Genomic DNA, 22477 nt, shown 5'->3' with positions numbered 1-22477 from the left:
GGTAAGGAGTTGCACTGTCAACCCAAACGTAAGTGGTTCAAATCCACTAGCTGCTCTGCAGGAGAAAGATGGCAATCTCCTCGTGTGTAATCTACAGCCTCTGAAAACCCACTGGGGGGGGTCAGCTAGGAGCTGTTTATTATTATCTGCTGTTTGACAGTTGTTTTGTTGTTAGGTGTCATTGAGTCCAGTATGACTCATAGCAACCCTAAGAACAACTGAGCTAAACACGGTCCTCTCCCGTGCCGTCCTCTCAATCTCTGACACACTCGAGCCCATTGCTGCAGTCACTGTGTCAACCCATCTGGTTGAGGGTCTCATTCTCCTTCACCGTCTTACCACCTTTACAAGCTTGATATACCTCTCCAAGGAATAGCCTCTCCTAGCAACATGTCCAAAGTATGTGAGATGAAGGCTCATCATCCTTGACTTCAAGGAGCACTCTGGTTGCACATTCTCCTAGACCATATCTGTTTGGGGTTTTTTGGCAATCTGGGGAATATTCAGTACTCTTCTCCAGCACCACAGTTCAAAGGCGTAGGTTCTTCTGTTATCCTTAGACACTGTCCAGCTCTCAGATGCATATCAAGTGATTGATAAGACCGTGGCCTGAGTTAGGAGCACTTTGGACCTCAAGCTGATATCACTAGTCTTCAATAATTTGAAGAAGTCCTTGACTACATTCCCAGTGCAATATGTCCCCTGATCTCCTGGCTGCTGGTACCAAGTATATTGTCAATCCACGTAAGCTGATGTCGATAACAGTCTCCATCCTTTCTCCATCCATCATGATGTTGCCTATCAGTCCAGTGGTGAGGATTTTTATTTTCTTGACGTTGAGATGCAATCCGTATTGAAGGCTGCAGTGTTTAACCTTCTGTTAACAAATGCTTCCAAGTCCTCCTCACTTTAAGCAAGCTGCCTGACAGAGTTCTTATTCAATCTTTCAAGCTTCTGTTGCCAATTTGTCCAAGCATTTCATGTGTATTAACTCAGTGAAACACCACAATTCCATGAGGCTGATAGTATTGTGTCCATTTTACAGATGTAGAGACTGGGGCCCCAGAGTCATCAAGTGACTTGCTCAAGATCATCCCATTGCCAATTCAGATCCAGGCCTATGTGAACTGCGTAACAGAGGTGAACAATCAGCACAGGCATGGCAAACAAAAAGGGTTAAGCCAGCATTAGAAGAAGGGGCTTGGGAGCTGCCTCCTTGTCTGGGACCTGGGGTTGGCTGTTGCGTGAGTGCGGCTCTAAGATGAGCAAGAAGACGAGGAACAGAGTGTGGCGAGTCTGCAGAGAGGAGACGTGAGGTGACAGCCAACTTGGAAGTGATAGTATGATTTAAAGATGCGACGGGGGGACCACTCACCTTCTCTCCAGGGTGGATTGTGAGGGACACATCTTGCACAGCCAGCGGGAGCTCGGGCCGGTACCTCAGTCCAAAGCCCCGGAACTCAATCTTTCCTGCCTGAGGCCAGGGGAGCTGAGCTGCACAGATGGACAGCCTCCAGGGGGCCTGTGGCAAGAGGGGATGCTGAGTTAGCAGGGCCTTTCTCCAAGGTTTCCTCTCTGAGTCTCAGTTCTCTCTTCTGTAAAATGGGTATCTCTCAGAGTTGTTATGGAAACTAAGTTTATAGCTAAATATTAATTAAGTGAGAAGGGATGAAACACAAACTAAAAGCATAAAAAGAATGATGGTTAGGCCACTAGCACCTATGGAGACCTGTTGCTGTTGTTGTTGTTGACTGCCGTCCTGTCAAGCACCACGCATAGTAACCCTATGAACAAAAGACCTGAACCCTGTTCTAGAAACTATCATCGTTTCTAAAAGTTCATAGAATTTCCAGAGGCATATTATTTAGGAAGTGGATGCCACTCCTGCTTCCAATATATTTCTCTCATTTTTCATGTACAATTTAATTTATTATTATTTAGGTCATGCATGTTGTTGTTGAAAAGGTATGGAGATAGGACGCATCCCTGACGTACACCCTTCCCAATTTTGAACCATGCAGTGTTGCCCTGCTCTGTTCTGACGACTGCCTCTTGGTCCAAGTATAGGTTTCGCATTAGCACGATTAAATGTTCTGGGATTCCCATTCTTCTCAGAGTCAGCCACAGTTTGTTATGATCCACGCAGTCAAATGCCTTTGCATAATCAATGAAACACAGATAGACATTCTTCTGGTATTCTCTGCTTTCAGCTAAGATCCATCTAACATCAGCTACAATATCCCTAGTACCACGACCCCTTCTAAACCCAGCCTGGACTTCTGGCAGTTCTCTGCTGATGTACTGTTCCAGTCATTTTTGGATAATCTTCAGTAGAATCAAGCTTGCATGTGAAATCAATATTGTTCTGTAGTAGTTCTCCATACCTTTTCAACCTGTATGCAGAGCAGATTATCTGAGAGGCTGGGCTCTTTGAGGAGAAGTGTGGCGTTAGGATTGGTGGACGATCTATCAACAATCTACGTTATGCAGATGACACAACCTTGCTCGCTGAAACTGAGGAGGACCTCATGCACTTACTGCAGAGGGTCAAGGACTGCAGCCTTCAATATGGACTGAGGCTCAATGTCAAGAAGACAAAAATTCTCACCACTGGACCAATCGGTAGCATCAGGATGGATGGCAAAGAGATTGAGAGTGTTCACAGCTTCAGTTTGCTCGGCTCCACGGTCAACACTCTTGGCACCAGTAGCCAGGAAATCAAAAAACGTATTGCAATGGGAAAGTCTGCGGTTAGGGACCTCTCTAAAGTACTCAAGAGCAACGGTGTCTCTCTGGGGACTGAGGTCTGCCTGATACAGGCCACGGTTTTTGCAATCACTTTTATGCATCGGAGAGTTGGACAATGACTAGGGAGGATAGAAGGAGAATTGATGCCTTTGAGCTGTGGTGCTGGAGAAGAGTATTGAATGTACCATGGACTGCCAAGAAAACAAACAGATTCATCGTAGAGAGGATTAAACCAGGCTGCTCCTTGGAGGCAAGGATTCTGGGGCTTCGTCTGACATACTTTGGACATGTTGTAAGGAGAGACCGGTCTTTGGAGAGGGACATCATGTTGGGTAGAGTGGAGGGACAGCGCAGGAGGGGAAGACCCTCTCTGAGGTGGATTGATTCAGTGACTGGGGTAATCGGGATGGGTGTGTCAGAGGCAATGAGATTGGCACAGGATAGAGCAGGGTTTAGGACTGTTGTACATAGGGTCGCTATAAGTCGCAAACGACTCTACGGCACATAACAACAACATGTTGTTGTTGTGTGCCTTTGAGTCGCCTGCGACTCATAGTGACCCTATGCATAGCAGCTCTGAATTCCACCCAGTCCTGAGCCAGTCTCACTAATTCTGACATACCAAGCCCCCATTGCCCCAATCACATCTCATCTGGTGTCTTCCTCTCCTAAGCTGTCCCTCCACCCTTCCAAGCAGGATGTCCTTTTCCAAGGACCAGTTTCTCCTGGCCACATGCCCAAAGTATGTGAGAGAGAGCTTCAAAATCCTAGCCTCCAAGGAGAAACTTGGTTTCACCCTCTCTAAGACAGACCTATTTGTTTTCTTGGCGGTCCATGGTATGTTCAAGATGGAGACTTGGGGAGGAAAATATCGCCAACAGCCCTCCTGGGACTTTGCTTACTCCCTTCCATCAAACTACAGGACAGGGCAGAGAAGTGAACTCACCATAGCTGGGCACAGAGAGAGGCCACAGCTCCCAACCACTCCAAGGACAACCAGAAGAGAAGCTTGCCATAGGAAATGGGGAAGAGAGTCACCCACAGATGACCAGGGGAGAAGACTGCCATTGGGAAACTGAATCAGGAGCAAAATTTAAAGTTTGCATCTCTAGCAATAGCATCCTAAAGCTAAGGAACTGACAACAATGTAGACAGACACAACAGAAACTGTTTCCATACCAAAAACTTCACATCATGTCAAGGCAGCAGCAGGCGAGCGCAAACGTTATGAAAAAGCAAAATAAGCCTTCTCCTAAAAACGCAGACAAGATCACAGACCCAATGAATACCCCAGAGAAAGAGAGGAAGAAGAAATCTATCGATGTGCAATTCCCTGAAAAGAATAATGGTGGTGACTAGCTTTTCATTGTATCATTAATAAGGAGCTGCTGTTCATTGTCAATGAATACTGTTCTTTCTATCAGTAATGGGAATTAACGTTGTGAAGAGAGCAGCAAGGCTGTGGTGGAAATATTTGTTTGCAATTCTTTTGATTTTCATCAGTGTCCTTGAGCTTTGATTTCCCCATCGTGCAGAGAGTCTAACAAGAGCAGAAGACACAGATTGAACACTAAGAGTGGGCCAGACACCAGTCTGTCTCTTACTGGATGAGCTCATTTGATTCTCCCAATTATGTTACAGGAGTAACATCACCACTGGGTGAGGCAAGTGGTCTTCAAAACGCTGCTAACTTAAGGCTTGGTGAATCAGCCCTACCTAGTGGCACAGCCAAAGAAAGAGCTGGCAACCTGTTGCCATAAAAGTTATAGCTAAGAAAATCAACAGAACCTACTTTGTAATGCCTGGGGTCAACGTGAGCACAGGTCAACTCAATTAGCAAAGTTTGGTTTTTCACTTGATGACAGATGGCAGCAGATCTGGGTGATTCTGGGTTTGTTTGGTGTTTCTTCCGTTACCGCTATGTCCTTGTAATGCTTTTGTTTTGTTGTAATGCTGCTGCTACATTGCTTTTACCCCCATGTCCCTCTGAGGCTCAGTGGGGTGACCTGGTTTGCCTGAGTGAGGAGAACTGGAAGCAGGACTTGGCTCTGGCTTCAGAGCCCTTGCTCTTAACCATTACTGACACCCCACTGTGCACGCCCAGTCCAAGCTGGAGGGGCTGGGTGGGGATGGAGAGGGTGCAGGCTCCGAAGTCTGTGTCAGGTGTAGAGCTGGGTCCTGACTGGGAGTCCCACCTACCCACCCCTGCCCCATCACCTCCTTAGGTGTCCGGGCATAGTCCTTCATCCTCTCCACAGATACGATGCTGCTCTCCACGTCTGTCCAGCTGCGCACAGCCCACTGCAGCGTCTGGGTCACCTGGTGCAGGGAGATCCCTCAGGCTGGGCCTCAGCGAGGCCCCTGAGGAGGGCTGGGGACCAGAAGGGATGCAGGGATGGGAGATTCAAGAGCCTGGGGTTTGGTGTCAGGAAATAGGGGGGTTTTGGTGTCAGGAAATAGGGCTTTTCTTTCCTTTCCCCATTCCTCCACTCTTCCGTCTCCATCCTTCCTTCCTCCCTTCTCTCCCTCATCCTCTCTCAATTATTTTTCTTCTCTCCTTCCCTCGCTCCTCCCTCCTCCCTTTCCTTACTTTCTCTCTCTCCTTCTCTCCCTAGAGCCAAGGCTCACAGGACAGAAAGGTGTCCTCACATGTTAACTCTGCAGCCCATCTTGCTACAGTTGAGAGACACGACCAGAGAGGCTGAGTGACACTCCCAACACCACACAGCAGGATGTGGCTCCCAGAGCTTTCCCTGGGGGAATGTTTCATGGAGCAGGCCTCCCACTTCCTCTCTTACCCTGGTACCCTCCACTGTCACCCTCACTCACACCCTCAGCCACGCTGACCTTCCTCTGCCTCCTCCCCAGTGCCCTCTGTCACCGTCACCTCATTCAGAGCCCCCTCCTCACAAGGCCCTTCCTGGCTGTGCCATAGAAAACAACCCCACCAACCTGTGTCCTCTCACTCTGCCTTGTCCTCTCTCTGTCTCAGCTGCCTCCAGAGTGAAATGAAGGCAGGAGTTCAAACTGGCCGTTAAGTGCATTCTGAGTCACGTGTGCAGGACAGACCTGTGAACCATGGGGTTCCCTAGGCCGTGACTGTCCTGCCGTCCTACCAACTTCCAGTTGGTAGTTAAACCCTTCACCATCCCGGAACAAATTCTGAGTAAGACTTCCTAATGGAGTCATGAGTTAGATTAAAGAACTTCTCATTTATAAGGCCTTTAGAACAATGTCTGAGCCGTAGCTAGTACTGCATACATTTTATAGGATTCTATACTACATGCCTCTGGAAACTCTATGAATTTGGAGAAATGACGATAGGTGTAGAAAGGCATTAGGTCTTTTGTTCATAGAGTTACTATGAGTCGTGCACGACTCAAGGGCAATCAACAACAACACCACCACATCCTTTCTAGGGAGCTCTGATGGCCTAGTGGCAAGAAGCTGCACTGCAATCCCAAAGGCACATGGTTCGAGACCACCAGCTGCTTTGCTGGAGAAAGATGGGCAATCTCCTCCTGTGCAATTAACTGCCTCTGAAAACCCACCAGAGAGTCAGCTGTAGGGTTGGTTCCGACTCTACAGTACACAACTACAACAACAGCAGCAACATATTCTTTCTTACAAACTTGTAATTTGGATGAAAGTTTCCAGAGCAAACTGGCTTTCCTTCCAACCATTCATACACATTTTGTTTAGCACATAAATTCTTACTCACCATGAACAATGAGTTGGAATAGGCTCAAAGGCAGTGGATTGGGGAACATGGTTTATTTCTGTCCTCCATGCGCTGATCATGACCTGACAGTATAACTGTTGTGAGTGTTTTAGTTGGAGACTTTATATACTGTTGGTGAGAGTTAAAGGAGCGCTGTTCATGTGGCCCATAGGGATCTACGCTGCTACCCCAAGGCCATGTCTCTGATGGTTCAAATCCACCAGCAGCTCCCAGGGAGAAAGATGGACCATCTCCTTTATGATATGCTGTTATTCTGTGTGCTGTCGAGTCAGAACCAACCCATAGCTGACCCTCCAACAGGTTTTCAGAGGCAGTAAATCGCACATGAGGAGATCACTCATCCTTGTCTCACAGAGAAGCTGGTGGATTTGAACTTCGTGCCGTTGGAATTATAGTGCAGCTTCTTATCGCTAGGCCACCAGGGCTCCGTTGGGAACCCATTGGGAAGACCATGATGATCTGGAACCAGCCTGACCACAGTGAGTAACAGTTAACAAGAGTAAGTGCAAGGAGGGAGACGTCTACGCTGAATGCTTCATCTCCACAATACCTGAAGTGACAGGATATTTGCCCATTTTTCAGATTCACACACCGAGGCTCTGAGCAGGAAGGCCATTGCCCCAGGTCCAGCAAGATCTCCTCAGCTAAGCCTAACCTTAGTAGAACTGTATTTCCGCACCCACTGATGATTTGGTCTCTGGGTCTTTGAAGGTCCTACTGGGAGGTGTTTCTGGCTCTGAATCTGCCCCTCACCCAGCCCAGGTGGGAGGAGAAGGAAGTACCTGGAGTGCAGTGGAGACAGAGAAGCCCACCAGGCCAGCTCGCAGGTGGGCCTTGCTCAGCACAGCACACAGGGCGGCCGCCAACACCAGGCCGTTGCCCAGGAGCTCCATGTTGGCAGCAAGCCACCTGTGGGGGGAAGTTGGGTAGCAGGGGTTGGAGGTGCCCTGACTGCTGGGACCTACTCTCTGGACATAAGGCCTGGTCTTCAGGCCAGCTGATACACTGCAGGGATCCCAGCGATGACGTCCGGCTGCTGAACCCCAGCCAAGTTCAGGGAGTGGGAGAAGGTGACACACTGTCTCCTGGGCCAGCTCAGGGCCCAGCACACTCAGTGTTTGCTTGAACATCACCGAATGGAGCACTGCTTTGCTCCTGGAACATGCCAAGCCCTGTGCCCTCTCAGCCTTCCTGTTCCAGTGCTGGTAAGATAAACATCACCTCCTCCGGAAAGTCTTCCCTGGCTGCATCTCCCTTTCCTATCCCATCACCGGCTGCTTCCTTCCTAATGGTCACCACTCTTCTTACAGCGACAAACCTTTAAGCAGCATGAACTGTGAGTCTCCACCAGTAGAACGTGGACGGCACGAGGGCAGAGACCTGCCTGTCTTGTTTACAGCTTCATCCCCACCTTCTAGCACAGGGTCAGACAGCTGAACAAATACAGCTACACTACCTCCTGTTTGTTCATTCAATCAGCCAACAGATATTTAATGAGTACCTACACTCTTGGCACCAGCAGCCAGGAAATGAAAAGACGTATTGCAATGGGAAAGTCTGCTGTTAGGGACCTCTCTAAAGTACTGAAGAGCAATGTTGTCTCTCTGGAGACTGAGGTGCGTCTGATACAGGCCATGGTCTTTGCAATGTTAAGGTGCGTCTGATACAGGCCATGGTCTTTACAATCACTTGTTATTCATCAGAGTTGAACAATGACTAGGGAGGCTAGAAGGAGAATTGATGCCTTTGAGCTGTGGTGTTGGAGAAGAATATTGAGGGTACCATTAACTGATAAAACAAACAGATTCATTTTGGAGAGGGTTAAACCGGACTGCTCCTTGGAGGCAAGGATTCTGAGGCTTCATCTGACATACTTTGGTCATGTTGTAAGGAGAGACCAGTCCTTGGAGAAGGACATCATGCTTGGGAGGGTGGACAGCAGGCGCAGGAGGGGAAGGCCCTCTAGGAGTGTGATTCAGTGACTGTGGTAATCGGGATGGGTGTATCGGAGACAGTGAGATTGGCACAGGACAGAGCAGAGTTTAGGATTGTTGTACATAGGGTCGCTATGAGTCGCAAGCGACTTGACGGCACATAACAACAACTGTGTGCCAAGCATACTCAAAGGGCTAAAGACACAGCTGCCCACAAACATGAAAACCCTGTCTCAGGAAGCCCTGGACTTTCCCATTTTATCTTTCAAATAACACCACAAAACAACATGCTTACTCCCATTTGACAGATGAGGAAACTGAGGCTCACATAATGTGCCTGAGGTTAGCCAGTTAGTAAGCGGCACAGCTTGGATTTGAACCTGTGTCTTTCTGTACTCATAGCTGTGTTCTTGTTCTTATTTAGTACCCAAAAGAGGTCAGAGATGCTTATATAGCTACTATGTCACCAAGGCAACAGAGGCTAATCTAGTTGCCTGGCAACAGAGGGGTTTGCCCTTTGTTGAGCCCTGGACCTCCTGCTCAGCTACCGTTGGGGACCCTCTGGGCCAGGTTCCTTCTGCCTGAGGAGAGGCTGCCTGTGGGGGCTGCCTGAGGGAGCTAGCCCCAGCTTTGTCCCCACATTGCAGTGTGATTTCAGGCGGCCCACTGGACCCCTCTGTTCACACAGCTTACTCTGACACTCCTCTGTCCCCCAGGCTCTTCCTACCTGTCAGCCACCAGCCGCAGGAAACTGACCCTCTGGCTTTCATCCACACGAATGTCACTCTGAGCCACAAACGAGCCCTGGGCCTGGAAGGCCCGGATGACAGTGCTGCCCTGGAACGTCTCGGCCACGTGGGAGCACACGGATGAGTGACTGGCAGACTCCAGGCGTCGCAGCTGGCAAGAGCTGGCCACATAGAGGCTCTGGAGTGGATGGGGAAGGCAGAGGCGATAGACAGAGAGAGAAGCAGCATTCAGAAGCACAGCAAGTCCCAAGTATGGCTTCCAGCCCAGCTGTTGTGCTGTGTGACCTTGGAACAGTTACCTCCCCTCTCTGGGCCCTAGTTTCCTGCAATCAAAGTGCTGGGATCCTTTGAAAGATCTCAGTGGGAGCTCTGAGAACCTCAGATGTCCTACTCCAGAACATCTAAAGCAGAATTTTTGGGTTGTGACCTCAACTTTGGTATTTTTTTAAAAATAAATAAAACTTTAAAAGGCTGCAAGATGATTCTATTGTGATCAAGACCAGCAACTAAGTTTAAACATCTCACTTCACAGGAGAACTGGCAAGTGATTCACTGTAGGTAAATCCTAGATAGAATAATATAACACAGCAGAAGCAATGATTCGAGTTTCACTCATTTAAGCCAAGGTGACATACGAGTTGCTAGGGACACAACATATATATAATACAGTTGTCATTACCTGGTTGTCAGTCACAAGCTACATGCAGCTGGCAGGCTGCTGGGAAGAACTCATATTTGGCTGGGCACCAGCTGTGCTGTGAACCTCGTTAAATGTTTGTGGGCGTTAGTTCTGTTCCCACTTTACAGATGTGAACAACTGAGGCTTAAATGGGTAACCATATGATTGGTCCAAAAGTTTCGAGGGGGTATATGGTGTTCAAACCCACCTCTGTCTGAGTCAAAAGCTTACAACAGAGAAATAACCCCTCCTCTTAAGTAAAATGAACATAGTGAGGAACGGAACAGCTACAAAAGACAGCAACAACCATGGGATTTGTCGACCACAGCTTTCTTATTCTACCTCTGACTTCCTAAGGAGATGTCAATCATGGGACCTGGTCACAGAGGTGGTCATGTGACCCCGCTGAGCCAGTCAGGGCACACTATCCCTTTGGCCAATGTGATAGTTCAAGGATGGGCACATGACTTGTAGAAAGCCAATCAGAATCTTCCCTGGGATTACCGTTTGAATGTTGAGCTGGAGAAAAGTTTTCTTCGCTTTGAGGTTGCATTGGTGGGATGATATTAAGTAGGACGCCAACAGTGGCAATCGGGCCTGCTTTGGCGAAAGTAGTTTATAAAACTTGGCCAAGCAGAGTGAAGACAGTAGTTGTCAAATACATCAGAATGGTGGGTGTTTGCTTGGAGGGCTCATTAGCTGACAGACTGCCAGGTGCCCTGACTTGTAAGGTCTGATTTAGTAGTTCTGGGTCGGGCCTAGGAGTGAATTTCTAGCAAACTTTCAGGTGATAATGCTGCTGGTCTCAGATTAACTTCGAGAACCACCAAACGTAAAATATGGAGAGAGACAGACGTCCTGATAATAGTGAGGCTCACTGCACCCCATAAACTTAAACCATTCCGCTCTGCCTTCCTGTTTGGACCAACTGGAGCTGATTTTTTGTCTTGCCAACCGAGGGAGTCCGGCCTAAGACCAGAGTCCTTCCTGGTTCCCAGATGAAGAAGCCAACAGCCGTGGAGGGCAACAGAGAGCCCAGTGGGTATTGCAAGCAGACGGTGAGCTGGACAGAGCCTCTCCCACAGCGTCCCATACAGAGGCTGGGACCTCAGCAGGCCCCTGGCTTCTCCTTACCTGAAACCCTGCGTACAGGAGCATCAGGGGTAAGATGGCCACAATCGCCACTGGGGTGCTCATCACCACCACCAGGATGACCTCCAGGAGTCCAAACACGTAGGTCAGCAGAGACCGGAGTTTGTCTGGGATGTCCACGTCCACTGTGTCTGTCTCCTTAGAAAAGCGGTTCAGCAGGTTTCCAACGGGTGTCCGCTCAAAGAAGCCGATGGGTGACCGTGCCACGTCCCATAGGAGCTTCCGGAAGAGGAGGCTGGATGCCCGGGCCCCACCGAGGAGCACCACGGCCATGGACGCCAACAGTCCGATGGCTGCGGAGGAGAAGGGGCCAGAGAGGGGAGGTGGAGTCCTTAGGGCAAGGCCCCCCACACACCGCACAATGACTATGATATGGCTGCCCTGACTGTTACCTTGGTTAGACCACCCCACCTGAAGGTTCCAGAAGAGGAGGGGTGGTCACTGCCTCCCTCACACATCCCGAGCCTCATCTCAGGGACACAGCCCTGTGTGAGCACCTGTGACGACCTGCACAAGTGTGCCCAGCCCGGGATGGACGGGCAAGCGAGGGGAGCCCTGGTCCCCCTGGGTGGAGCTGGGAGAGTGGGAACCTGGGGACAGGAGAGGGGCACCTTGGAGACAGCCGAGGAGCCCGAACACCCAGCCCCGCAGGGTCGCGTGGGCCTGCCGTCCATCCACGGCGGGGTCATCCGCCCACAGGCTCAACCAGTAGCTGCGGCAGAAGGAGGCCACTTGCTGGCAGAGGAAGAGGAAGAGGGCGTAGAGGCAGAGTGGGGCACCCACGGCGCGTAGGTAAGTCAGGTACATGGCGGCCTTCACCTGTGGGACACGGCATGGAGGTGGTGGTCATGAGGGTCTGGCCCAGGCCCAGAGCGGCTCCTAAACAGATGCCCAGCAGGGCAGGTGGCGCAGCCATCGGAAGCTTCAGACCTTCTCACCATCTCCCCGACAGCCCCAGCTTCCGGACCCCATTCCTCTGTGAAGCACCAGAAGGTCAGAGGAAGACTGATGGTGACGGGCTGGACCACTTTCTGGCTTGGGAGAGATTCATGGAACGCTCACTACGGGACAGGCCTGGCGAGTGCTCTCAAGCCTCACAATCACCCCTAATTTACACAGCAGGAAATTGAGGCATTAAGAGCTTAAGCAACTTAAGGTCCCGTTGAAAGCAGAGTGACTTTGAGACACTTTCGTCTGGTGCTCTTTTCCTGCTGCCGACTGCCCATGGCTCCTCCTTGCTCTTGGAGAAAAATCCAAACTCCTGGTCTACCTCTGTGTCTTCACCCCAGCCCACCCTCCGCCAGCCTCACGGAGCCCCGCTCTCCCGCTCTTCCCTCTGCCTGCAATGCTCCTCCCTTCTTTCTATCCCTCATTCCTGCACATCCTTCTGGGATCCGCTGAAATACCTCCTCCCAGAGGAGACAAAAACATCCCCTCAGCAAACATTTACAGAGCACCCACCAGGTCCCAGGTCGAGTGTCTGTCCTGGTGGAGATTTTTATCTTAGCTGGGCTGAGGCAACCTGCAAATTATTAGACTAATAAACAATGTAACATCGCAGACGATGTTGCTGTTACGTGCCGTAGAGTCATTGGCGATTCATAGCGACCCTATGTACAACAACCCTAAACCCTGCTCTATCCTGTACCCATCGCACTGTCTCTGACACTCCCATCCCGATTACCCCAGTCACCGAATCAATCCATCTCATAGAGGGTCTTCCCCTCTTGCGCAGACAATGATAAATGCTAAAAAGTGAATAAAGCAGGTAAGGACTTGCAGAGCAACTGTGACTAGGGATCTGTTTTTGTCTCCTCTGAGATGTGATATTTCAGCTGATCCCTGAATAAGTGGGTGGATGGATGAGTGAGTGTGTTGATGATGGGTAAGAATGAGTCGATCGATGGTTGGATGGTTGGATGGATGGATGGATGGATGGTTGGATGGATGGATGGGTGGATGGGTGGATGGGTGGATGGGTGGATGGATGGTTGGATGGATGGATGGATGGATGGATGGATGGATGGATGGGTGGATGGGTGGATGGGTGGATGGGTGGATGGGTGGTTGGGTGGTTGGATGGATGGATGGATGGATGGATGGATGGATGGATGGATAAGTGTACAGTTGGTTGGGTAGATAGACAAATGAATAAATAAATGGTTAAATAGGTAGATGGATAAAATAGCATAGAAGAGGAGATACATGCAAGTTCTAGATTCAAAGTAGGAGGGGTTACTCCTTGGAGAGGGACAGGAAGGTGGGAAGGATGGACGATCGGTGACTGCTGCAATGGGCTCTTGTGTGTCGGGAAGTGTGTGAGGATGGCACAAGATAGAACAGGGTTCAGATCTTTTGTTCATAGGGTCGCTGTGCGTCATACTCATCTTGGTGGCACCTAACAACAACACGACTCAGAGTGATTTACATTTAAATCTTAACTTGGCCACTTGCTAACAAGAACAATACAGATGAGTCTCATAACTTCCAAACCTCAGTTTCTTCATCTCTAACAGAGAGCTATAATACCATCTATTTTTTGTTGTACTTGAGAAATAGGAAGAACCTGGAGTTGAGGTGGACACACAGTGTTGTTATTATTAGATGCCTCTGAGCCCTGTTAAGACTCGTATAGACCCTACAGACGACAGATGGGAGCCCTGCCTGTCCTGTGCCGCCCTCATCAGCTTTGACGCACTGGAGCCCACTGCTGCAGTCACTGTGCCAATCCATCTCGCTGAGGGTCTACACACAGTAGGTGCTTCATAAAGGTGAACTGCGCCCACCCTGTGCTGTGTCTGCTGGTGCATCCGGGACCCCTGGGGGCAGAGGTAGCAGCAGCAGCAGGTAGGGAATGGAGGAGGTAGCTGGTGGTTACCCTGCCAAATGACACTCGGCCTTCTTCAGTCGGCTCTCCTGTCTCCACAGGGTCATCTAAGGCAAGGCATGTCTGCGCCTCTGAGGTGGTGGTGTCTTTCTTGGGGACAAATTTGATAGACCTGATACTTGGAGGAAATGAAGACAAATGAGTGTCTCTCCCTGTGGGGAGTATGCCCAACCCCATGCTCACTGATGGTCATGGAGTTTGGGGGTACTCCCCACTCATCTATCCATCCAATCAACAAACATATTGCATGCTAACTCTGTACCATGCTCCCCTCTCTCTCTGAGGCGCCCATAACCACCATCTATGCCTTCAACGCCCAGGGATCTTGTTCTGCCAAACCCATCCCCAAAGGGACCTATTTGCTCAACATAGAAACTTGGTTTCCAGAGTTTTCATTTTGGTCTAATCTTTGCTGCAATCGCTTTCTCTGCTGTTTCTCTCAGCCCAGCTCAGCACAATGTCCACTTTGCTCAATTCAGATGCTGGAGATTTTTTTCAAAGGCTTTCTGTGGACGAGTGCTATCTATCTGCCCAACTCATTAACTATCTATCCATCCATCCATCGAACAACCCACATATTGACTCATCTTTTTAATCTATACAGAAATATCTATCGACTTACCTATTATCCATCATGCCTATATACTTATCTATTTATTTAGTCACCTATCCTTTTACCCATCTCTCTACCCCCATCTTTATCTAGCCATCCACCTACCTACCAACCTACACATTATCTCCATCTGCCCGTCTAATTCCCTCCCCTCCTCTCCACCTCCTCACCCATCACCTCTATCCACCCATCCATCAATACACTCACTCATCATGTCTATCATTTCTTTCCATCTATCTACCCATCCATCATATCTATATTTCCACTCACCCACTCATCATATCTATCCATCTACCCACCCTTATTTTTATCTACCTATCTATCCATCCATCCACCTATCATATCTGTCTGTCCATTCACCCACCTAGCCATCCATCCACCCACCACCCATCATAATTATCTTTCCATTCACTCACCCACCCACCACATCCATCTCGACCCAGTCATCTTTCTTAGGATTACTGTGAAGACTAGTAAGATTATCCAGGGGTGCTCTCAGGATGAGGAGCTGGACAGAGGAAGGAACTGTTCCTAGATTCAACTTTCCTTGGAGGCAAAAGTCCCCCAACATCTCCTCACGCTCCCCACCATGGCTGGAACTTGAGTTCAGGCCATCTAGCCCCAATGGCTCTTCTGTTTACAAGGACACTTTGGTGGACGGTCCGTCTGATGCAGACTCCAGAGTCCAGCTGCACCTGGACCCTGTACTGTCTCAGAGAAGGCTGGAGAAGTGGACAGGATGTCCCTCTGCCCATGTGTCTGGCCAGTTCCAAGAGATTATCACAGTTGTCGGTCCACGACCTTTGCATGACACATACGTCTAATCATGTACTATAGGGCCCAGTGTGGTTATTATCAACTCTACGAAGGGTCTTTCTTTAGAATCAGTCCAGCCTGCTTCTGGGGAAGGACACAGGCGTGACAAGCCATCTTTGGTCCACTTTTAGGCACTCAGACTGGTCACTGGGTGAACTGGCCATCTGGGAGCTTAATCGTTTTGCAGATGGCTTGTCAATAAGCTTTGTAAGCACCATTCAGTGATGAGTGTCTGCCAGGGACTCAATCCATGGTGGCTTTGCCTCCTGTTCCCTGCATGTCTGTGATAAAGGCAGCTCTCCACTCTCAACACCACTGACCTATTGTGTCTTCTGCAGTCGAATGCTCTACCCTTGAACTCTACCCCTCATCAGGTCTTCTGCACTGACCTATTATGTCTTCCCAGGGACACTATGCCTCCAGGGGAGCCTTTGGGGTCTTCAGCATGAATTACAGGGTCTGTACCTGCAAGATTAAGGGAGTTTTGTTAGGAAAGGGGGGGTCACACCAGAGGTCCCTGTCCTTAACTCATCTACAAAACAAAGACAATCATGGTATCATCTTCACATGGGTATCATGATGGTTAAATGAAGAAAGCCCATGAAAAGTGTCACTGTGTATGAACTGATGGCCCAGTAGTTAAAGACTCAATTGCTATCCATAAGGTCAGTGGTTCAAATCTAGCAGCTACCTTACAGAAGAAAAATGTGATAGCCTGTCTCCAGAAATATTACAGCCTCAGAGACCCTGCGGGCAGCTCTACTCTGTTCTGTAGGGTCAGCCAGCTGGACTAGATTAAACAGCAATGGGTTTGGTGTATGAACTTGGATCAATCACCGTCCTTCCAAAACCTCATTGTTTCTCTAGCAGCCACTATGTTCTCTGGCTTAGGGGCCTTCATGAATCAGTCATGGGATTTCTGGTTTCTAGACACCAGTGTGTATAGAGTCTTTCATTGATAGGGTCACTATGAGTCATCTAAGTCTTGATGGCACTTAACAACAACAACAACGGGAGAGCTCTTTTGGCCTAGTGGATTGAAAGTGATGTTACCAAGCCAAAGGTGGGAGATTATAATCAGTGGCCCTCAAGCCTGGTTTTAACTGTTCTTGGTCAAACATTCTTCTAAGTGGTACAGCACTGGTCTGTCCACTTGCTGTACAGAGGTAACTCGTGGTTGCTGTGAAGCTGAACACCATGACACTGATGTGTCAAATGTGATAATGGTTACCCATGGTGGACAGTGTTTGGTGGAGCTCCTGGATTAAAACAAGCTTGGAAGCAGGAGTGGCATCCACTTCTGAAATAGCTTGCCTCCAGAAACTCTATAAATTTGGAGAAACTACGAAACTTATGCAAGTGTTCAGGTCTTTTGTTTCAAGGGTCGCTATGAGCTGTCTACGACTCGATGGCATTTAACAACAGCAACAACAACAACACACCAGTGACCTTCTTGTTCAGACTCTGGAGCAGTTAATGTCACAGATTGCGGAGCTGAACAAACTCAAGTCTCAGCCTTGGCTCTATCATCGTGAACTTGGACAAATTATTAAACACCTTTACAAAATAGAGACACACTGTAACAACACGATAGATTGATCGATGACTCTATCAACGGGCTCACGCATATCAGAGAAGCTGAGGATGGTGCTGGACAGGTCAAAGCTCAGATCCGTTGTTCACTGGGTTACTAAGAGTCATAGTTGGCCCAATGACACCTAACGACAGCTGTGCTCCCATGTGCTCATGTGTCAAACGGCAGCAATGACTGCAGGTGCCTTATAGAGATATAAAAGAACTCTGTTGGCTTAGTGGTAAGGAGTTGTGCCGTCAACCCAAACACACATGGTTCAAAACCACCAGCAGCTCTGAGGGAGAAAGATGGGCAATCTCATCTCATGCAATTTACAGCCTCTGGAAACCCACTGGAGGGTCAGCTGTGAGTTGGTTCTGACTCAACAGCACATAACAACAACACAGAGGTTTTGTGAAAACATGCACATTTCTAGAAGGACTTTGCAAAGCTCTAGGCTTATAGGTGGTGCAGTGGGCTCTTACTGAGATGAGAGTTGGTCTGTTGGTGCTGTTTGCCCCCAGGTGCAGCACCCAAAGAGGGGTGCAGCCAGGATACCACAGTCATGCCAGCACGATTCTTCCCCCTAAGTATAGCAAGAGTTAAGCATAGTTTATCTGCAGGTGCAGCCAGTACCTCCTTCTCCATCTTCCGGCTGCCTGGCCCGGTCTATAAGGTCCACCAGGGCCCCCTTTTTATGCAGCAGCTCCTGGTAAGAGCCCATTTCGGCAATGGCTCCATCCACCAGCACCACAATCAGGTCAGTCTGGGGCAGGACGTGAAGTGCATGGGTCACAAGGATCCGTGTCTGCAGAGTGAAGGAATAGAAGTGACACTCATTTGCTTGACCAGCCTTCCAGAAATTTGGGGACGTGCTAAGAGTGGAGAGAGGTAGTGGCCGGCAGACTCATATTGTATCCCTGCTCACTCTGGGAAAACAGTATGACTTGGTGGAAAAGGTCTCTTTCCGCCTGTGTCTCCTAATAAGATGGCAGCTCCACTGCGCCTGGTCCCCACACCAGGGCAGAGCTGGGGAAGGTGGACCACAGACCGTACACAAGTAATAGCTTTTTGCTGATGTAAGTCACTGAGCTTTGGGGGATGTGTTACACAGCACCATCAGTAAGTGCTGATTGACAGGAGAGTTGAACTTAAGAAGAGTGGGACTGAGGAGCTCTGGTGGCCTAGTGGCAAGAATCTGCACTGCAATCCCAAAGTTGCATGGTTTGAATCCACCAGATGCTCCGCTGGAGAAGGAGGGGCAAACTCTTCCTGTACCAGTCAGATCCAATTTGACGGCACACCAAATTAAAAAGAAATAAATTTTTTAAAAAAACTGTAAAAAAATAAAATTTTTAAAAAGAAGAGTGGTGCTGTCAAAGACTTGAGTTGGGTTTCTTCTTGCACACCCCCCCCCCCCAATGTTACCGTTCCCTGGAGCAGCCCATCAGGCCCGATGACCTGGTGGAAGACATGCTGACCGACGTGGGCATCCAGGGCAGCCAAGGGGTCATCCAGCAGGTACACTGAGGCCTTTCTGTACACAGCCCGGGCCAGGCTAAGCCGCTGCTTCTGGCCTCCGGAGAGATGCATGCCCTGTAGTCACGAGAGAGGGACAGGAGTGGGGCAGATGCTACCAGCTAGGCCTGGGTGGAGCATGTCTGAGCCTCAGAGAAGGGTGCTGTTTCCTGCGTCCACCCACCAGTGCCACTACCCAGCTTTCATTCTTTACTCTCACACCAACAGTCCCTCCAGCTTGTATCTGATTTATTGCTTCCCCTTCACAGCCAAATGTCCCCAGAATTGTCCTCTCCTTCCTCCAATGCTTTCTCTCTTCCTATTCATGTCTCCTGCACCTGGCTTCTGTTTCTATCTCTACACTAACACCACTTTCTTCAAGGGCACCAATCACCCCCTCACTGTCCAACCTGGGGGTTGTTTTCCAGGCCTTATTTTCACTCATTCTTTCTCCTAATATTTACTGCGTGTCTACTATATCCTCAGTTTTAACCAATAAGCACCATCACGGTAGATGGAGAAAAGACTGAAGTTGTCAGTGATTACATTTTATTTGGATCCACGATCAAGACCCATGGTCACAGCAATCAAGAAACCAAAAGATGTGTTGCCTTGGGAAAATCTGCTATCAAGGACTTTTCCAAAGTGCTAAAGCATGAAGATGACAGTTTAAAGACTAAGGTATGCCTGATCCAATCCATGGCATTTTCAATGCACCTGAAAGTTGGAAACTGATGCCTATCAATCATAGGGTTGGAGAAGAATATTTAGTATCCCATGGACTGTCAAAGGAGTAAACAAGTCTGTCTTAAGAGAAAGGGCAACCAGATCACTCCTTAGAGGCAAAGACTGTGAAACTCCACCTCATCTACTTTGGGCATGCTGTCAGGAAGGATCAGTCCTTGGCAAAAGACGGGGAAACGGTGGAGGATCAGAGAAAGAGCGTAAGCCTCTCAATGAGACGGATAATACAGTAACTGTAACAATGGGCCGGGAACAGCTCACAGAACAGGACAAGGTACAGATCTGTGACACAGTTCAGGGTCGCTATGAGTCATGAGAAACTCAAGGACACCTAACAACATTGTACTCAGAGTCCTTGGCGGTTCCCAGGTGCTGCAAACTTCTGAAATGCTTGGATAGGAGGCTTGAGTCTGTCAAGAAGTGCTTGGGAGAAAGGCCTGGGGATCTCCTTCCAAAAAATCAACTACTGAGAACCCTGTGTTCTCTGCCGCGCCAGGGTCACCGTGAGTCAGAATCAGCTTGCGAGCAACTGGTCTACCACATATCCAACTGGCTCTGGATACGTAACCGTGAACAAAGCACAAGGTTCAACTCTCACAGATCTTTCCTTTTAAAAGCGAGAGGGAAGGAAGGAGCCATAGATAAGCAAATAAGAGAATTAAATAGTCAGTCAGGTGGTGTCAAGTGCTATGAGGAATAGCAAAGCAGAGTGACGTGCGCAGGTTGCTGTGTTGAGGGAGGCAGTAAAGGAAGGCCTCCCCATTAAGACGAAGGTCTGAGACACAAGTCGTTGGGAGGATGGAGCTTCCCTGATAGACACTGGGCAGATGGCAGGAGGAGGTTCCAGAAGACCAGACATATATCACTGGTGGACACACTTTAGATGGAGTCAGAATTGGGTTAAGGTCGTTCAGACGGCTTGTCTGGAAACTGTCAGGACTTTGGGTTCCACCCTGAGGAAAATGGGGGGACCTCTGGTAGCCCCAGGCTGAGGAGTGTGTCCCAGCTACATCTTAACAGATCTCCTTGCTGCTAGGTTGGGTGAAGAAGGCAACAGGAAGGCCAATAGTGAGACTGATGGTGGAATGACCACATCTTCCCATGCAGGCTACAAAGGCGGACATGTAGGATATGGACATAAGAGAAGATGAATTCAAGGATGATCTCAAGGTTTGGAACCCAAGTGTCTGGGAGGATGGAGCTTCCCTGACACAGGCTGGACAGGTGGCAGGAGGAGGAGATTCCAGATCAGACATGTCACCACTGGTGGACACCCTCTAAATGGCCCCAGGTATCCCTCAGGTCTATTCGACTCTGCCCTTGGCTCTGTGATAACCTCTCATTCTCCTGGTTTTCCACTCACTTAGCTGCTTGCATCTTCTCAACCTCTCCCGGGCTCATCTCTACCCTCAGCCCACATGCAGGTTTCTTGACACCCTTCCCAGGCTCTCTCCTTTTTTTCTCCAGGAAATCACATTCACTTCCTTAATGTCATTTCCCACTTGGCCACTGACAATGGCAAACGTTTTCTTAAATCGCTAATAGAGCACTGGTGTTGTGGTGGGCAGGGAGCTGTACTGCTAACTCAAAGGCCACACCTCTCTGGTGGTTCGAATCCCTAGAGAAAGACGGGCCATCTCCTCCTTTGTGTTTTGCAGACTCCGGAAGACCTGATGGATGGTCAGCTAGAGGTAGTTGGTTCCAATTTGATGGCAATAAATTTGAGGGGGATTTTTTTTTTTTGGTCTTTGAGTCTGTTCCAATCCATGACAACCTCTACTGGATTTACAAGACTGTAAACTGTAACGAGAGGAGACAGCCTCACTGACCTGCAGAGAGGCTGGTGGGTTTGAACTGCCCACCTTTTAGTTTGCACCCCAACACTTAACCAACTTTGCCACCAGGGCTCCTCTAAAGGGTGAATGGGACTATGTTAGTCCTCAAGAACCAGTTACAACGCTCAGCGCTGCTGCTTTATAGCACAAAAACAGCCTGTACAGACAAGAGTGAATGAAAGCGCATGGCTGTGCTCCAATAAAACTTTATTTATAAATGTTGCTGTTGTTGTTGTTATTTGCTGTCGAGTCACTTGCAACTCATAGTGACCCTATGTACAACAGCCCTAAACCCTGCTCTGTCCTGTGCCAATCTCATGGTCTCTGACTGAATCAATCCACCTCATGGAGGGCCTTTCCCTCCTGCGCTGTCCCTCCACCCTCCCAAGCATGATGTCCCTCTCCAAGGACTGATTCCTCCTTGCAATATGTTCAAAGTATGTCAGACGAAGCTTCAGAATCTTTGCCTCCAAGGAATAGCCTGGTTTAACCGTCTCCAGCCTGAACCTGTTTGTTCTCTTAGCAGTCCATGGTATATTCAACATTCTTCTCCAGTACCACAGCTTAAAAGGCATCAATTCTTCTCTCATCCCTAGTCATTGTCCAGTTCTCAGATGCATAGCAAGTGATTTCAAAGACCATGGCCTGTATCAGGCACCCCTTAGTCTCCAGAGTGACACCATAGCTCACTGGAACTAATGTTAATTCCACAATTAGAGAAATATCTTTTGCTTTTTTTCTGTAAAATGCTTGTCTGTCTGATACTTCTCTAAATCTGAGCATTAATATTAAGACAGACTAGGAAGAAGGATTGGCCATCCACTTCCAAAACTGCAGGCCTCTGAAAACCTAAAACCTTGTTTATAAATGTTATTGTTGTTGTTATGTGCCGTCGAGTCACCTGTGACTCATAGCGACCCTATGTACAACAGCCCTAAACTCCGCTCTGTCCTGTGCCAATCGCACTGTCTCTGACACTCCCATCCCAATTATCCCAGTCACTGAATCAATCTACCTCATAGAGGGCCTTCCTCTCCTGCGCTGTCCCTTCACCCTCCCAAGCATGTTGTCCCTCTCCAGGGACCGGTCCCTCCTCACAACATGTCCAAAGTATGTTAGACGGAGCCTCAGAATCCTTGCCTCCAAGGAGCCACCCGGTTTAACCCTTTCCAGGACAAATCTGTTTGTTTTCCTAGCAGTCCATGGTATTCTCAATACTCTTCTCCAGCACCACAGCTCAAAGGCATCAATTCTCTTTCTATCTTCCCTGGTCATTGTCCAACTCTCTGATGCATAACAAGTGGTTGCGAAGACCATAGCTTGTATCAGATGCACCTTAGTCTCCAGAGAGACACCATTGCTCTTCAGTACTTTGGAGAGGTCCCTACCAGCAGACTTTCCCATGGCAATGCGCCTTTTCATTTCCTGGCTGCTGGTGCCAAGAGTGTTGACTGTGGAGCCAAGCAAACTAAAGCTGTGTACAATCT

At 48.9% G+C, this 22477-nt stretch overlaps 1 protein-coding gene across 1 annotated transcript in view; it reads right to left on the bottom strand.

The window, feature by feature from the left end:
- ABCC6 (ATP-binding cassette, sub-family C (CFTR/MRP), member 6) overlaps positions 1 to 22477 on the bottom strand; it is a 70378-nt gene that overhangs the window by 4275 nt on the left and 43626 nt on the right. Inside the window, exons 20-29 of the mRNA XM_006892718.1 lie at positions 18322 to 18489; positions 17530 to 17701; positions 15710 to 15785; positions 13883 to 14009; positions 11616 to 11823; positions 10987 to 11297; positions 9152 to 9351; positions 7273 to 7399; positions 4966 to 5067; positions 1376 to 1522 (exon numbers count right to left, since the gene is read on the bottom strand). Coding sequence (XP_006892780.1) covers positions 1376 to 1522; positions 4966 to 5067; positions 7273 to 7399; positions 9152 to 9351; positions 10987 to 11297; positions 11616 to 11823; positions 13883 to 14009; positions 15710 to 15785; positions 17530 to 17701; positions 18322 to 18489 — 1638 coding nt within the window. The remainder of the gene's footprint in view (positions 1 to 1375; positions 1523 to 4965; positions 5068 to 7272; positions 7400 to 9151; positions 9352 to 10986; positions 11298 to 11615; positions 11824 to 13882; positions 14010 to 15709; positions 15786 to 17529; positions 17702 to 18321; positions 18490 to 22477) is intronic.

This window comes from Elephantulus edwardii, unplaced genomic scaffold (genome assembly GCF_000299155.1).
Source record: "Elephantulus edwardii isolate Elephantulus edwardi_28Jun2011 unplaced genomic scaffold, EleEdw1.0 scaffold00117, whole genome shotgun sequence".
NCBI lineage: Eukaryota > Metazoa > Chordata > Mammalia > Macroscelidea > Macroscelididae > Elephantulus > Elephantulus edwardii.
The sequence above is the reverse complement of the archived record's forward strand: the minus strand, read 5'-3'. Positions and strand labels throughout refer to the sequence as shown.